Raw genomic sequence first — 17,074 nt, 5'->3', positions numbered from 1 at the left:
TATAATTGTCTTCAGTTGTTTACTCTAAATAATGGCTACATGCTTCATGGGAAATATTGTTCCTTCTTTCTATGTAAAATATGCAGGTAATAGGTTTCACTGAATTATTTTTGTGCATTGTTCTTATTTAAGCACAATACCATCTAGTGGACACCATATTTACTCTGAAAATTCTGAAATGTTCTTGTCCTTTAAGGCTTTTCTCTTTCAGGATTTTGGTCCTTATTTTGACAGTCTGAGAAGTATATCACTCCTACATCTATTGTATTCTCTGCCTTTTTTCAGAAATGGGTCAGCACTTCTGTACTCTAAGGACAAGTACTCTTTTTCCCCCCCATACTTAGATTTTTTTCTCTCTTCTTCCTTTTCTTTTTTTTTTTTTTTTTTGTGTGGGTGCTTGTATTCACTGGGCTGCTTGCCAAGCCCTCTTTCTTTTCTGTGCACCAGTGGAAAACAGGATCTTCATCCTTTCCCCACAACACACTGAAGGAGAGCTTCTACTGTTTGGTCTGAAGCTCTGCATCCAGAGTTTGCTTTAAAGAGAGGAAGTAGTTGTTGCCCAGAGCTCTGGATAGTGGGTGAACCACTAAATTGAGCATGCAGCATAGGTAACACAGTGTGTACCTGGGGGGAGAAAGGCATTAAGACCAACTTCCCAAGGGAAAAGTGGAAACTCCTATTTCATGCCAGCTTCCCTGACATCAAAAAGAATGAGTCCAGCTGAAGTCTCATGTGTGAAGTCTTTATTGTCCTTTTGATGAGTGTGAGCAAACAGGCTGTCCAGCATTTAGCTTGTCCACCTGAGAAACAGCCTTTGAGGTACTTAGTACTCATATCCCACTAACCTGGAAGCTGACTTTTGGCCTACATGGTCCAAAGTCATGAGGCTAATTCAGCTTTTATTTGAATTTTCTTCAGCTATCTAACGGCAGAAAGGAAACAGGACAGGCTGTATTGAACTCTCCTGTGAAATCATAATTTGGCTGTCAAGATTGCACAGCTGAGAAAAGAGGCAAAATTAATAAAAGCAAACAAATGCTGAGCAATAGATTTTGGCTTTTGCATTGTTCTCCTGCCTCTGGAGGAGGCAAATAATGTACATAAGAAAGCATTTCTGCCCCTCTTGATATGAGACTACAGATCTGTATGGAATACTTGAAAATGCGTAACTTCCTCACTAATTACATCTTAAACAAACATTTAATATAATTTCACATTTCACTTTATCATACTAATGAGCTACAAACAACTGTCCTTTGACCTAAAGCTTACAGCCCCTGGCGATTTCCTTTCTACTTAGCACATCATGATGTCTTTAGATGACATTTTTACAGTATGACATAGTTAATAATTTGCTCTTTCAGAGGAAAATGAAATAGAGAATATTCTTCTAGGGAGTTAAAATTATCAGGATTATGCTGCCTATGAGGGGTTTAATGAAACAGGAACAGAAGCATCAAAGTTACTTTTGAATGCAGAATTTTATGATAAATATATTGAGTTCTTTTTGTTTCCACTCCAACTTTTTGTTTCCACTCCAACTTTTTGTTTATAAAAATATTGTGCCAATATCAAAAGAAAATAGACATTGGAATTGCCTACTCAGTTACAAGGCTAAACTTGCAAATGCTTTGACCTCTTCTGGTATGGCCCTATCTGTTTGCAGAATTCAAAGAAATTCTTTTAATAGTTATAAGTATCTTTAGGAAATTCTTAAAATTCATCTTGTTTTAAATAAAGTACTGGAAATAACCTCAAAGTCTAAAATAAAGATGCTAATGGCAGGCAAAAATCCAAGTTTTTTTCTCCTTCATTCTGCACCTAATTTCTTCCCTCCCTCCTGTTACCTGAAGACACATAAGTAACCCCCACCCTTGCAGAATCTCAGCAGCTCACAGGCTTTCATGTATTTACTTCCCAGTACACAATGGTCAATAACTTAATCATTAAAAAGAGTGATACTCTACTGAATCCACAAAAGCTGTATGGAAAGTTTAAAGAATTTGGTTTATACCTTCATAGGATTAAATTACAGAAGAATGGATCAGAATGCAGTTCTCCAGGTGCCTTCCAGATAAGTCATGAATTATGTTAATCTTGCTCTTTTTATGACCACAAATCGTGCATTCTGTGGAAAACATTAATACATTTTCTATAGGTGTAGTAGAGTGTGCTTCCTCTGAGTGCCAGCCCATAACATAGCTGTAAGGGCACTCCACTGGAAGAATGAGACACAGAGTTGAACCTCCTTAGATTAAGAAGACATTGAACACTTTTTCAGGGAGTAAACTTTCTATAGCTCAGAACCTAAACACCCATGGGCTGCATAGGTGTTTCACTTGACTGTTTTGTATTTGACTAGAGAATAAATAAATGCTTATCATTTAATTTACTGAAGCATCTAGATTTTTAAGTCCATTTCTGGATCTAGTGGTATTAATTTAAAGAAAATTAATTGTTTCATAATCAACGTGTTTCATAGACTAAGACAACAAAATGGAGCAGGATAATGTAAATTAATTTATAAGATAGATTGGAGCAAAAGGCTGGAAATTGGTCTCTAGAAACTTTCTCCAGGCTGGTCTAAAGTTCACAGTCAAAAGAAGGGAATCTTTCTGCTGCTATCTGTACCTTCTGTATCAGGTCCTTCAGCTTTGTATGATTCCATTTAACCAGCTGTAGCGTCATAGTACCTATATTATACTATTCCTCCCAGTGGAAATAGTCAAATGATTATAATTAATCAAACAATTAAGTACTTTGTTAAACTGGGACTTAAACAGAGGAGCCAGAAAACAGCTGAAGGCAAAATAGAACCTATGCATTTTAATCTTCTTTTTCTCCCCATGAATACTTCACAGGACATAACATGTTATTTTGAAAAAAACCTGCATTTTAAGCACAGTTTGTCCCATAATCTGTATCACACATTTGGCAGCCTATGTAACTTTGATAATGGAAAATAAATTATGGCACACAGAATACCAAAATGTTAATTATGCTTTTCATTGGCTTCTGCTAAATCCATGTTTTGTAACGGATTTAGGCATACGGAACTACAGCCCAGAGGCTGAAATAACAGCTTGTTTTTTGCAGGGCTTACAGATCATAGAAAGCATGTTGTTGATGTGTCTTCAAAATGACCTTTTGATGGGAATAGAAAGAATAGGACTATAGATGCTCAGTGAATACATACTGCACACTCGGTTATAATTACTATAGGAACTGGTCTAAGCAAGAATATATTAGCAGATAATGTTAATTATTTTAAAAAGAACAACAGAATAAATTTGCATGTAGATGTTATATATGGAAAGCAATGGCACTGAATCTATGTAATACAGTACCTGAAGCAATCACATTTATTTTATGGACATGCAAAACTGATGAACAAGAAGGTGACTTTTTACTGCAGATGCACTTCAGGCATTAATTCATTAACAATACAAGAATGAATAATAAATACTTGAAATAAGCTGTGCTTCTCATATCTGCCTCTAATGAGGATATAATTAAAAGTGAGTTGCAAATAGGAAGTCTTGTGTGAAATAAAGTTCTTAAGTAAAATTAATAATATCTTCAGTGAACTGGCAAAAATGTTTTTCTCAGAAATAATCACAGGGATTTGTAGAAGATATTTACTAATGAACTCATACGCATTAGAAACAAAAAATGGCTTTTCTCATCTGTTGCATGCTATAAAGCAAGGAAGATGCCTTAAGGAAACTTTATGACTGGGAATATACCTGGTTTTAAAGGTAAGTTATCTATGGCACTTGCTTCAAGATCAAAGGAGTGCTAATTACTTCATGATACATACAGGACAACACAGCTGTTAAAGACATATACAAGACTTCCTATTTCTCACTCTGTGTGTCTGACTTCTGAGTGGTGAGCTTCTCAGAAGACATTCTCTTAATGGTATCTTCAGTGCAAGATAAAAAAAACCCCAAACTCTACAAGGTTAAAAAAACCCCAAACTCTACAAGGTAAAAAAAAGATGTCTCTAATAATTCATACATCTTCACCTTCCTTTTGATTATCTCATTCCAGACAGACAGTATTTCTGTCTGAAACCAAAGACATTTATTGAAACCTAGTTTTTTTCCACTGAAACCATCCTCTAGGAGGCTTATCTGTCAATTCCCCACTCAAAAAGAAGTGGCTTGAAGGTTGAATATATATTTTTCTTAACCCTTTGAGGAACTCAGACTCTTTCAGTCAGTGAATACCCAGATCTGGATACATTTCCCAGTCCTGTCCCAACCTCATGTCAGCACAGAACCCAAAACTACACATTCACTTCCAAGGGAAAGAAATGTGGGCATGTGGGCAAAAAATGAGCCATAGGAAATGAGAAGACCACCATGTGCCCAGGCTGGCAGGCTGGAGGCTAATGTCAGAATAGGCTACTGTGACAGTCTCCAGTCATGAACATGCATGACTATGGACACAAACTCATGTTTTCATCTTCTTTGTGTGTATAGAGAGTAAGTTACTCTTCTGGACAGTCTCCTCAAGCTCCAGACCAGTGGAATTATAATACTGGTCTCTTTTTATTTCCTTTCTCCAATTGTGAATTTGCCTTATTTACATTTTTCTTCAACATCCCCCCACTTACACCCTTTCCTTTATCCCTCCTGTTCCAGGTTGCTTCTCCTCTAATGTCATAGTAGACACTTGACTTCCATTCCCCTAAGGAGAGACAGATGTCTCATGTGCAATTCTGGTGAGATACATAGGTGAAACACTTATAAATGTCTGTTCTGCAATCTGTATTTTAAACCTCTAATGTTTTATCACTATCAGCATACTTTGATAAAGATGGCTATGATTATTGCCATACAGACTTTAAATTTTTTAGCCTTCTGCTTTTGGAAGAATATTTAGAAAGGCTCTCAGCTGCTCTTGTTACCAACACAGCAGTTGTGAATGCTATTTAAGAAGCAGTGTATACAAGAGTTGATATGTTCCTTAGTAAGCAAATATGAAATACTAACTTTTAATTATGTTTAAAGATTCAGGACTGGAAAGCCTATACCTATATCTAGAAAAAAGCTGAGACACACATTCCCTTTTCTTCCAAATGCGTTATATGATCAATAATATAAAAAAACCCCACCAAAACCAACCAGAACCTATTATTAGGATCCTACAATCTCAGGATATTTTCTGGCTACGAATTTAAGGGTGCATAGTAGTTCCTGTTCCATTCAAAGATAATCTGCTACATAAGTGACTTAATATAACATGGGTCATCTGTTTTAATTATTATTATTAGGTCTCTTATTTCCTCGGTTTTGTATGGTGGCAATTCCTAAGTCTTACTATAAAAAATACCTCTTGTAACTTTGGAGAATCCCAGGATACTTTGCTTTGAATAGTTCATAATAGTTAGTTTTTGAAACAGTAACTTTTTGAAATCACTCCACATTTTTAGTAACTCCAAAGCTTTCATTAAAAAGAATTATAAAATCCACTATTTGTGTAAGAATGGCATACTGACATACAGACTTGGAAAATATCTTTCGCTTGGCATGTAATAAATCCGCTCTTTCAGATTTGTTGAACATACTAAACCATTCTTACTGTAGAAAATAATCCTTGAATTCGGTCTTACTATAACTGGAACATTAATGCATTGATTATTTGAAATCAGTGAAAGATATACACTTGACAGAACATTCATAGTATTTCCTTCACTATTATTTCCTTTGTTTCAAAATCATGTTTTCCTTTCTTCTCCACAGCTTGGTAAGGAATAGAGAGTAAAGAATACAGTGGAGATTTTAATACAGACTACAACCTGGAAAAAATACAAGTAGGGTGGTTTTTTTTACAATATTGTCTTCTTCATTCCATGAATGAAGCAAAGACAGAATGAGTACCTTTTCTGAAGAATGTAAGGGGGAAAACATGGATTTCTTCCAATGACTAGGAGTATTGATAGACCTTGCTTTGTGCCAACAGATAACTTGAGTCTTTAGTGCCTGTTAAAGATTTGTCTATCTATTCTGAAACTACAAAGAAAGTTGCTTTTAATTCAACACACAGATTTGAAAATGAAATGTTGAAACTTGTTTTGTCCTCATTTTGACAGGTTTTCCACCTGCTGCACTACTAGCAAAACACAAAGCAAACTTTATAATGTGAACATTAAATATTCAGTCCAAATACTAATATTAAGCATTGATTTTCTTCTAATTCTAATGCAGCTGGAAGCTGACAATGAAGTCCAACCTAAGCTCTAATGTTAATGGTGTAATAATCCTGGTAATTTTCTTTGCAACAACAATTAACGTTAGGTACAAAATTATTTTCAGAAATCAAAAATTTGAGCCAATGTACCAAATTTATGATTCCAATGAGTCTGCAAGCCTGTAAATGGAGGAGCAGAGTTTCAACAAAATTTACATTTGTTATGGGTTTGTGTGGTGCAGGGGTTTTTTTTGTAGTGGGAGAGGGGCTGCAGGGGTGGCTACTGTGAGAAGCTGCTAGAAGCTTCCCTGGCTCCGAGTTGGACCCACCACTGGCCAAAGCTGAGCCCACTGGCGATGGTGGAAGCACCTCTGGGAGAACAGATTTAAGAAGGGGAACCTGCAGCAGAGGAGGAGATTAGAATGTGAGAGGAACACCTTTACAGATACTGAGGTCAGTGAAGAAGGAGGGGGAAGAGGGGCTCCTGAGGAGGTTGATGCCCCTGCAACCTGTGGTGAGATGGCAGGCTGTCCCCCCCCAGCCCATGGAGGGGAGTGGGGGAGTGAAGGCCCCTGAAGATGGCCGTGACTGCATGGAAAAGCCCACACTTGAGCAGTCTGTGACTGAAGATGGGTCCGCGGGAAGGACCCACGCGAGTCAAGTTCGGGAAGAGCTGAAGCCTGCAGAAAGGACCCACGCCAGGGAAGTTTGTGAGGAACTGCAGCCCACGGAAAGGACTTACGTTGGAGAAGTTCGTGCAGGACTGTCTCCTGTGGGAGGGACCCCATAGTGGAGCAGGGGACGAGTGAGCGGTCCTCCTCCCCCTGAGGAGGAAGGAGCAGCAGAGACAAGGTGTGGGGAGCTGACCCCAACCCCATCCCCTGTTCCCCTGCGCTGCCAGGGAGAGGAGGGGGGGAGAACAGGGAGTGGGGTTGAGCTGGGAAGGAGGGAGGGGTGGGGGGAAGGTGTTCTAAGGTTTGGATTTACTTCCTAATATCCTTGTTTTGGTTTGGTTTGTAGTAAATTAAATTGATTTTGTTTCTTCCCCAAGTTGAGCCTGTCTTTTGCCCATGACCATAAGTGGTGAGTGATCCCTCCCAGTCCTTATCTCGACCCATAAGCCTGCCTTTATATTTTCTCCTCATCCCACCATGGCCGGGGGGCGTAGGGGGGAGTAAGTGAGCAGTTGCGTGGTGCTTTGTTACCAGCTGGGCTTAAACCACGACAACGTTTTATTTTGAAAGAAAAGTACTTCTCATCGTGTAAATGTTCTGAACTAATAGAATAGGTGATCTTCTCCTTGAGAGAAATAACCACGGCCACTCAGTAACAACCAAAGATAAGAAGAACAAAAAAGCAGTATTGGAAGCATATTACAGAAAGATACATGCTGATAATGTATTTTTGCAGGCACAAAGCAAGTCTTTAACAGTAGGTGGTTATATTGCAAACAGGTAGATATAGCTTCAACTCTAGGTATGCTATACTCCTGGCTGCAGTAGAAACCTATTGTAAGATTCAGTTTAAAAACTTTAAATTTTATTTTAGTTATATATGCCTATTCTTCATTGCTTTTCTTAAAATATGGGGTACTGATGCCAATAAAAAGAGATGGATTCACAGGCACCTGTAAGAATGTGAATGGTTTTCAAAGCAGTAGACAGAAAAGGAGGGTGATTTTAGGAATATATAACAAAAAAAATCTAGTATGGGCAAAAGAGTAAGAAGTTGCAACTAAATCTCAAACATATTCAGAGTCACAAAAGTGTATATGTAAAAGTTCAGTAAAGTTTTCAATGTAATTGAACACCTTTGCTTTCATCTCATAATGTTTATTCCTCCCCAAGTTCCAACTTTCCGAAAGAAAAAAAAATCCCAAGCCCATCATGGAGAATGTAGAGGGAAAATTGACAAAGCCTCTATTGTAATTACCTTTTCCAGGTTAATTTCAAAGGCCTTGCAAAAAATGAGTAAGCTTTTTCAGCCAAATCAGAACATTTACTCTGCCCAAACTCCATCCCTCTGAGCAGCTCTTGTTGCAGATTCTGGTATCACAGATTCCCTCTTTTATAGAGAAAGGAAATTAAAGGAAAATGGAAAGTTCATAAAGGTAGACTGATAGGGAAGATAGGAAAACTACCTAATCCTACAATATTAGATGTTTTTATTATTGCACTCCTTGCTACAGTTTTGCCGTTTAGAAACTGCATTTTAAAGAAGAGAGAATTTAATTTTACAGAACGGTATATTGCAAAATGTCATCTGTTTGCATCTCATAAGGGATTGATCTCATGGAATAAATGTTGAAACTGAAAGTCATCTAACTGCTTAGTCTTTTCTGTTGTTCCCTACTGTTCCTTATTGTTAGTTCATGTGGAATATTTGTGTTTGAATTAAGTGCTTTTTTCACAATCGAGAGTTGCTAGTGCTGTGTCCCTGATTCTGTTAGCACTTAAATTTATGTCTAAAATTTCATCTACTACTTTGTACTGCAGACATGAACTACACTCACAGCAGGCCATCTTCATTATAGCAGGGTTGTATCACAGTTTTAAAAAAAATTACTCTTGCTTTCAATAAAGAAATAATCCCATATTCAAATAAATACCATGTAAAGACAGCTGCTTGTTCATTGAATGGTCTCCAGCAGCAACATAGGCACTAAAAGGACTGGATTGGTGTTGGACAGATCTCAGTAGCAGCTGTGGGGTGAAAAGAGGATGACCCATAGGTAATGCAGCTTTCTGTGAAGAACCGAAGGAGCACAGAAAATGCTATCCATGCTCCATCCTTTTCCCTTTTCAAGTGCATGGTGCAGATTCTCTAACAAATGGGCATCTGTAAAAGGCATTGTCAAGGGATGTTGTTACAAGGGCAGCAGTCTGCTTTCTGCTTGTGGGAAGGAAACCCTGCACGATGAGTGCCTTTCTGCACGTAAATTAGTACAACACTCCCAGAATCTTTGTGCTGGGTGACCATAAAGATGAACAACCAGATGAAAAATGTGCTTTAGTCAATGCAAATCTGAAGAAAATCAGTATATATCAAAGGAATTATTTAATTTATTTCAGTTTCATGCAAATATTAGCAACAACACAACCTCATCTTCTGCAATAAGGCTTTGTAAATTAGTATGCTTATTAATAAAAATTGAGCATATGAATTTGTCATCAACAATATAGAATGATGTAGAATGATGGTTTTTATATTAGGGACCTGTTTGTTATTGGTTTCTCTGGGTTGTTATCATATCCAGATGTATAGGGTAAGGAACCTCTCAAATCAGGTGTGAGTACAGATGCAAAATCTTCATTTTGTATCAGAAGAGTAATCTCAAGATGGCATTTTCGCACAATGTTTGTTATCCCCCAAACCATAACAATATATAGTTCTTTACTACATTTTAAAACAAAGACAATGAAAGCAATCATGGCTAGTCTGAGCAGTGAAGCTATAAAGCCACTGATCAGTACTTACAAAAGGGCATGTTCAACCCATGTGACAATGTAATTGCCACCAGCAGTGATGAACAAAAGTAAAATCTTATGCTTACATTAAAAACATCTAATATTTGTAAGAATAATGTTTAAATGTTCCCATCAATATTTTTAGAAAGTTTAGTGTTTACATTACTGCTTGAAATTAAACTTTGTTTCTAATAAAACTCTAATTAAAAGGTATGTTTAGAGAAAACAGCAAGTGTGGTAGGCATTTCATTTTTTGTAATAAACATTAGCAAAGCATCACTGCCATAGTTTGAAAGTAAAACAAAATCACATACAATCCTTTGGTATTTGTAATAAACACTGGGAGAAGGGAGGTAGCATTGCTTTATTCTGTAATGCTGCAAAACCAAGCATACATCCCTGGTCAGTCCTGAAATATCTTCTGCACTAGCTATAAGAAATCTATTTCTCCTGTGTACTGGTCTCCCTTTGTTCATGTGACTATGTTAGAGATGTCTCTTGTGCATACAGAGAGGTATGCACAAGCAAAGCCTGAAGGCTGAATTTCCTGGGTTTCAGTATCAATGAAAAAAATCTAGAAATAATGCCTCAATATCTTTGCCAACCTATCTTACTTATTTCTTTATAACCAATCCTACATATAGGATGAAGTTACATAAGTAAATATAATATTGGGTAAAATTACAAAGGAAAGTAAGAGTTTGCTTGCTGGCTTACCTGTAGCACTGTACTGCCTTTGTCATTTTGACCATTACTAGTACCTCTAGAAGCAGTTGAAAAGTACATGAAGAAAATAAAAAAAATACAGCAACTTATTTTCACTACAGACCTGAATTATTTTCAAAGTGGTGATTGACTGATGACAGTTCTTGCACTCTCCTGAGTAATCCAGAAATAAGTCAACTAAACACCACCATTTTGTCTTTTTCTTCTTTTTTTTTTTTTTTTTTTTATTTAGGCCACCATATCAGTGTGTTTCAGTAAGCATGGAGGCACTTCTGTATTGGAGACATTGGTGTTCAGATGCTGATCATTCAATAGTTTATTCCAGTTCATAAAAGTGCGAGTAATGGGGAGTTTCCTCCGCAGATTTTTCCCCCATATATCCTCTGACAAAGCTTGAATGTTTTCCAGAATGGCAATATGAAACTTGGTGTCCTCAGCTTTCAAAAATTTCACAAAATCTGTGGCAAACTGACTTTGATCTATCACATTTAGAGTCTCACTCACAGACTTGCTGACGGTTACATGGAGGTTGGCGTTTCTGAAGTAGTGTATCTGGAGGAGAACCATCCCTGTAACCTGAGTGGTAAATGGAGTCAGGGCAAAAGTCCAGTCTGACTTCCAAAGGCTGTTCCAGTGATTTGAAGGCTGGTACTGATGAGCCTCAATGCAGGCCCCAAACAGCTGCCTCTTCCCCAGGCTTTTTTTGAACACGCAGCAGTTCCCTGCAGGAAAGTGGCAGCTCACGTAGGCCTTCAAGCCCTTGTGGAGGGCCTCTCGCCACAGTTCCCCCTCATCCAGCATCACACCGTGCAGCTGGGGTTTGCTGATTACCCCACGCAGGTGGTCAAACTCGAAAGAGAATTTGTCCTGAGGGTCGAAGAAGCGGTTTCCCCCTAAGTCGTTGTAGCGGGTAAGCAGCACAGTGCGCCCATTTATTTGGACGGGAGTGAGGTTGTTCTTGTTGTGACAAGCCCCCACGCGGGCAGCCTCCTGCCTCACCAGCTTGTCATCTTGGACCAGAGCAGAGAGATCTCGGACAACCTGCCCGAACTCCCCAGGAGGAGACTGGTGCAGTAGGCTGGAAATGAGAGACACCTTCTCCGGCTCACGCAGCTCCTGCCTCGCGCACATGCTGGAGGTGAGGGCTATCCAAAGGGTGGGAGGCTGCAGTGAGGGGACAGCATGTGGGCCGCATTGTGCTGGAGGGAAAAGGCACAAGATGGCGGCGGGGGGCGGGGGTGGCGGTGGTGGGAAAGGGCCTGTGCTGGGGGCCCGCAGTTTGTGACCTCACGGTGGCACCGGGGCAACGCTGGTGGGGGGCCAAGGCTGGGGGCTGTGCCGAGAGGGTAGGGAAAGGGCCCCGCAGGGAACTGGAGCAAGCCTAGGTGACGTCCTGCCGAACGCTGCCAATGCCACCGCAGTGAAGAGACCGGAGCAGGCGATGCAGAGCCGCCATGGAGGAGAACAGATATCCTCCTCCTGCTTTACCTCCTCCTCCTTTCACTGCTCTACTTCCTCCTCCTCCTCCTCGTATCTGCCTGCCCTGCCACCACTGCCGTTGTGTGACCTCCCCCTGCATGCCTCCTTCCCCACAAGGCCTGGGCCTGGCCTGTGCACACATGGGGCCCCCCAAGCGGGTGGCAGGGGAGGACCTGGGGCACCCAGTCCAGTCAGGTCTGCCCTGGTCCAGTCAGGGCTGGCTGAGGCTGGTTGGGCGCAATGCTGGGCGCACTCACCTCGGTGATGCTTGCTGTTGGCACTCCTCTTCCCGCCATTCCCCGCAGAATCCCTTCGACCTGCCCGCATTTCCCTCTTCGCACTGTGCCCCTTTCTTCACCCTGACCACCCCCTGTTCTCTTTCACGCCCTTCTCTTTCTCTGGCCCTTTTCGTCACCTTTGCCCTCAGAGTCTCTGGGCATCGGGCAAAAACATCTTCCTGTGTGCCTCGGAGCCTGCTGCATTCTCAGAAATCAGAAGACAAGGATGTTCTAGAGTATGAGAAAAGCAAAGTGCAAGCTTTTCAGGTTTAAAAAAATTAAACTTCTCCCTCTCCTCCCCTTATTAAAAGGCAATGACATGGGCCAGAAGTTTCCTTAACCTGATCTCTCATACGTGGTTTTTGTCCATCATTCAGAAAGAGTTCAGAACTGGGAAGATTGATTTAGACAGCACAATGAAGCTGCTTGAAAAACTGCAAATACCTTTTGATTTCACACATGTAAAACATGTTTTCAAGGTGAAGAATACGTGGATTAAGCAATTAAATGCGTTTAGAAGTCCAGTTACATAAGTATCTTATATTTGCTGACTTTTTAAAATTAATGTTTTGAGAAGTGAATTTCATGCTAGTAGGGTGTGCAAAGTAAGCAAATAATTTGCCTTGTCCAGGTCATTTGTTTCTGTGTAAAATAGATAACTGAGCGGTTGCATTAGAATCATAGAATAGAATCATAGAATGATTTAGGTTGGAAAAGACTTTTAAGATCATCGAGTCCAACTGTTAATCTAACACTGCCAAGTCCAGAATTAAACCATGTCCCTAAGCGCCACATCTACACGTCTTTTGAATACCTCCAGGGATGGTGTCTTAACCACTTCCCTGGGCAGCCTGTTCCAATGCTTGATAACCCTTTTGGCAAAGAATTTTTTCCTAATATCCAATTTAAACATCCCCTAGCACAACTTGAAGCCATTTCCTCTTGTCCTATCCCTTGGTACTTGGGAGAAGAGACTGACACTCAAGTAACACCATTTCTTCACCACACCAAAATAGTGTAGGGTGATGGAAACTATGTAGGTCTTGATTCCCAACTTTTTTGTGACATGGCCTCACTTGAGAAAAATTAAAACATTCTGGTTTCATCCCATCCAGCTGCTTCTGTGATCAAGCTAACAAGACCAGACATGCCTGTCTGATGCTGGGCAGAGCCATTAGAATGACTTCCTAAAAATGCTTTTGCCAGGAGGACAATATGGAGTTATCTGATCTGCTCAGGCTTCAGGTCAACATAGATCCAGCACACTTGTGCATTCAATTTTCCGCTATACCTCTCCTCTGAAGTATTCAAGAGGTATGCCTGAATGGATGGGAATTGCAATCTAACCCCTGGGAAAGGATGTGGCCTTGAGATATAGCAGCTTTTAAGAGATTCCTATGAAGGTTACATGATACAGCTAGAAATTGGACTTAATAATAAGTTAATTTAGTGTAGGTAAGCAAACCACCATCAAATGGATGCAGTTCCAGTGAGCAAATACTGCAAAATTGAGTGCCTTTGGACATACTGGGTTTTCATGTTCTTCAGGTCCCCTCTAGTAATTACTCAAAAGATGTGTGATTTTTCCTTTTAGCCCATTTTTTTTTACCAAAAATAGCTGTTTGGTAAAGCTGTTTTCCTGAGGGAATGAAGCCAAGTGGCTAGATATATATGAGATTTCTTTGAGAATTTTGTTACCAGCTGGCTGATTGTGTCCAGATTTGACAGAGAATTAACTATGGCAAGTCATGAACTTTTAGATCACATCATGCTGACAAGCAGGCAGGCAGGCAGAGGGAAGACATTAAGTATCTTGTTCCTCTCTCATTGTTCTCTGCCTTGTTGAGTCAAGGTAAAACTGGCAGCTTGAACTCAACCCTTGCTAAAGAGGCTGCCTGTGGTTTTTGAACTTGCACTGGCAACCTTGAGAATCTCAAGAGAACTTGAAACTATTTCTCATTGTTTCCTGTATTTTCCACCTATTTTGCTTTCTGACAGAAATTTGAGAGAGATGATCAACTGTGGGTAGAGAAGAAAGCAATTATTTGAGGAAGTGACCTGCATAGAACAAGTCTGATCTAGTTGTATTTAACAATATAATATACTCAACAGTCTGATCTAGTTATTTGTAGCAGTACTGTTAGGTATTCTTTGCTATGTGAGAGAGATTTGAGTATATTCAGTAGTTTTGGGGTTCAAATTGTTCATCAGTATAATAATATATAAAAAAGCAAAACAGTCTGGAAGGAATTCTTACTGGCATCATTGTCAGTAACTATCCAACAATAGTTAATCAAATGGTTATATGTGATGAAATCAATTTTATAAAAAACATAGTTTTTAAAGAATGATTTGCTTTTTTCTTGTCTACTCTCTTTGAATTTATTTTATGATAATGATCCTTTCAGCAATATCAGAATTATGAACATTAAGATTTTTAAGGAATAATACATTTTCATATAATTCCTCCCAAGACTGAGTCTTTGTCAAGATACTTCTTTTTCTGAATAGCAAATATTTGATGTGCATTAATAAAAATAAGAAAAATAAAAATCTACAAACAAACAAATTTTATAACAATCTTTTTTTTATATCAACATGATTTTCATAACTTTAATTTGAAAAGCTCTCCTGTGTAGTATTATTGCCTGTATTTCATCAAAAGGCAACTGAGGTAGAAAATTTAATTTTTTGCCCAGCTTCACTTTGTGCCAATACCTAAGTGAATGTCTCCTGAGTCCTGATAGATTGTTTAATTGCAAAATAAGTTGGTATTTCCTTTTTCTATTTAACAGTTATGAGTAAATTTGAAGTTTTCTTAAGATGTTAAATATTTGATTGAGGATATCAACCTTAGATGTGGGATTTCTCAAGCAGTAATGAAATGCATATTATTAGCATTTTTTATTGAATTATTTTCTTGCTGGTGATTTCTCTTAAAAATTATCATTACAATACTCTTTCACAAACTCAAAGCAAATACTCAAGTACTGATTTGTAAAATTGTTGGCTAGAACTTCTCGTGAAATTTACTTTTGTACTTGTTTTGTACTTGTTATTTAATGTATTCTTACTTTTCTTGTACTTATTCAGACATCTCTTAGTAGAAACTGTACTGCATAGGAAGAAGCTGGTAATGTTTCATTAAGCTTTTAGTTTTTATGGTATGTCTTCAAAACTAATCTAAATTAGTAGTAATCAAAAGTCTTCACCAAAGGGCAGCCAGAGCTCAAGTAAGCCATTTCATGTTTATGGACACTTTTGGGGAAGCTATACTAACCATAGTAGGTGCCATGCTATTAGATGCTGAAGTTTAGCCTCTTTGATAGTCTCAGTTTAAAGAACCAAAAATTTTGAGTTTTGATCAGCTTACAGTGATAATCAATAAGGTAATGGATTGCCATTTATTTATGATAGTTGTGAGTAAACTTTTCAGTAAATTTCCAAAGTTTCTCTTAATTTGGCAACTTTTAAGAATAATACAAGCTAAAATGTTAGAAATATCTATATTTCATATGCACAATTACGTATTTCGTGTAGAAAATTTTAAAGGATAAATAAAATTGTTAAGCCTGAGAAAAATGTAAATGGCAGGAATGGTAAAAAAGTATTATTCTACTGAAATCCTCTTGCCCTTTTGATTTTTCTAGTGGCTTTTATACTGAAACACTGAAATTAATTAATGTGTTAACATTTTGTAAGCTCTATGAAAACAAGCTTACAGTATAAGAATTCTGAAAGTGTGAATAATTAATCTGAGTTAAACATTCTGGCTTGTTAAGAATAGAACACAATGTCATAGGTTATTATAAAGTATCTTGTCTCCAAACTTTAATAGTGTTGATGTATTGAAAGCCTTGGATCTCATGATAATTTGGTCATACTTATTTCATTTTTTTAGATTACTGTTTGCTGTGTGTTGTATGTAAAATTAACTGACAGTATTTACAATATGGTTTAAATTGATGTTGGAGAGGTATTATATTAAACATATTTTCCACATAATTTTTATGCTGCAGATATATTTTACTGCACAGCTTTTTAGAGGTTTTTTAAAATGCGGTTTAATATTGCATATGCCTTCTATAGAAATTCATTGTAATTACTTAGGTGCTAATTATGTCATATGGTACACTTTAATTTGCATAAATTTTTTTTAACACAAAAAGTCAATTCTAAAAGTTCCATATAGAAGTAGAAGAATATAATTTGATACTGCATTGCAGTCACTGTTGCCTGAGGTTTTCTCTATTGTTCTCGCTCTTATGATCAGTTATAAGAGTGTTTTGTGTGTATCTTCGTATCATTGCATATCTTTGTATTAACTGTTTTTATTTATTTTTTTTTTTTTAGAAAACAGTTGACAAACGGAAGGCACATACGATTAACATAGAAGACTTCAGGGCAATTTATCGAACTATTGTACACAAACCTGAACTTCGTGAAATTTTCCGTGCTTACTCTCCAGACTGCAAAATTCTAGCTGACACCCAGCTCATTGAATTTCTCAGAAAAGAACAATATGAAACTGAAGATTGCGAAACAACTGCCTTAGAAATTATTTTGAAGTATGAACCCATTGAAGAAGGTATGCACAGTTTAAGTATTTGATTTCTAGCTCTTATTTATTGTGCTTTTGTCAGTGACTGTGTTTATATTTTTGAATACTCATCTGACTATGCAAATTGAACATTTTAAAGAAAACTAATATAAGCAATTATGTATGTTGTATAATATATTTTGTAAACACTTGTGCAAAATGTTGATTTTTTTTAAATTCAGATCTTTAAACATTGTGAATGTAATAATACAACAAACCATTAATAAAGCACAATAAATTTACACACTATATTGCTCAGTGATAGCATATTACATTACTTACCAGATCCGTCATTCTTACTCCTTGTTGTAAAAGACTAGTCCAAA

The 17,074-nt window shown here is 38.0% G+C and overlaps 2 protein-coding genes across 2 annotated transcripts in view; one reads left to right on the top strand and one right to left on the bottom strand.

Moving 5' to 3' along the window:
- Positions 1-10,619: 10,619 nt before the first annotated feature.
- CAPZA3 (capping actin protein of muscle Z-line subunit alpha 3) lies at positions 10,620-11,522 on the bottom strand. The gene has a single exon (XM_075051873.1). The coding sequence runs from the start codon at positions 11,520-11,522 to the stop codon at positions 10,620-10,622; it is 903 nt and encodes a 300-aa protein (XP_074907974.1).
- Positions 11,523-11,845: 323 nt separating this feature from the next.
- The window catches only part of PLCZ1 (phospholipase C zeta 1), a 57,662-nt gene continuing 52,433 nt past the window's right edge, over positions 11,846-17,074 (top strand). Inside the window, exons 1-3 of the mRNA XM_075050825.1 lie at positions 11,846-11,859; positions 12,504-12,627; positions 16,502-16,736. Coding sequence (XP_074906926.1) covers positions 11,846-11,859; positions 12,504-12,627; positions 16,502-16,736 — 373 coding nt within the window. The remainder of the gene's footprint in view (positions 11,860-12,503; positions 12,628-16,501; positions 16,737-17,074) is intronic.

The sequence above is a fragment of the Buteo buteo genome, chromosome 19 (genome assembly GCF_964188355.1).
Source record: "Buteo buteo chromosome 19, bButBut1.hap1.1, whole genome shotgun sequence".
NCBI lineage: Eukaryota > Metazoa > Chordata > Aves > Accipitriformes > Accipitridae > Buteo > Buteo buteo.
Note: the sequence above shows the minus strand (reverse complement) of the source record. Positions and strands in the feature narration are given on the sequence as shown.

What these genes read in the sequence shown, in the direction of transcription:
- CAPZA3 (XM_075051873.1), bottom strand. Translation starts at nt 11,522, where the DNA reads ATGTGCGCGAGGCAGGAGCTGCGTGAGCCGGAGAAGGTGTCTCTCATT.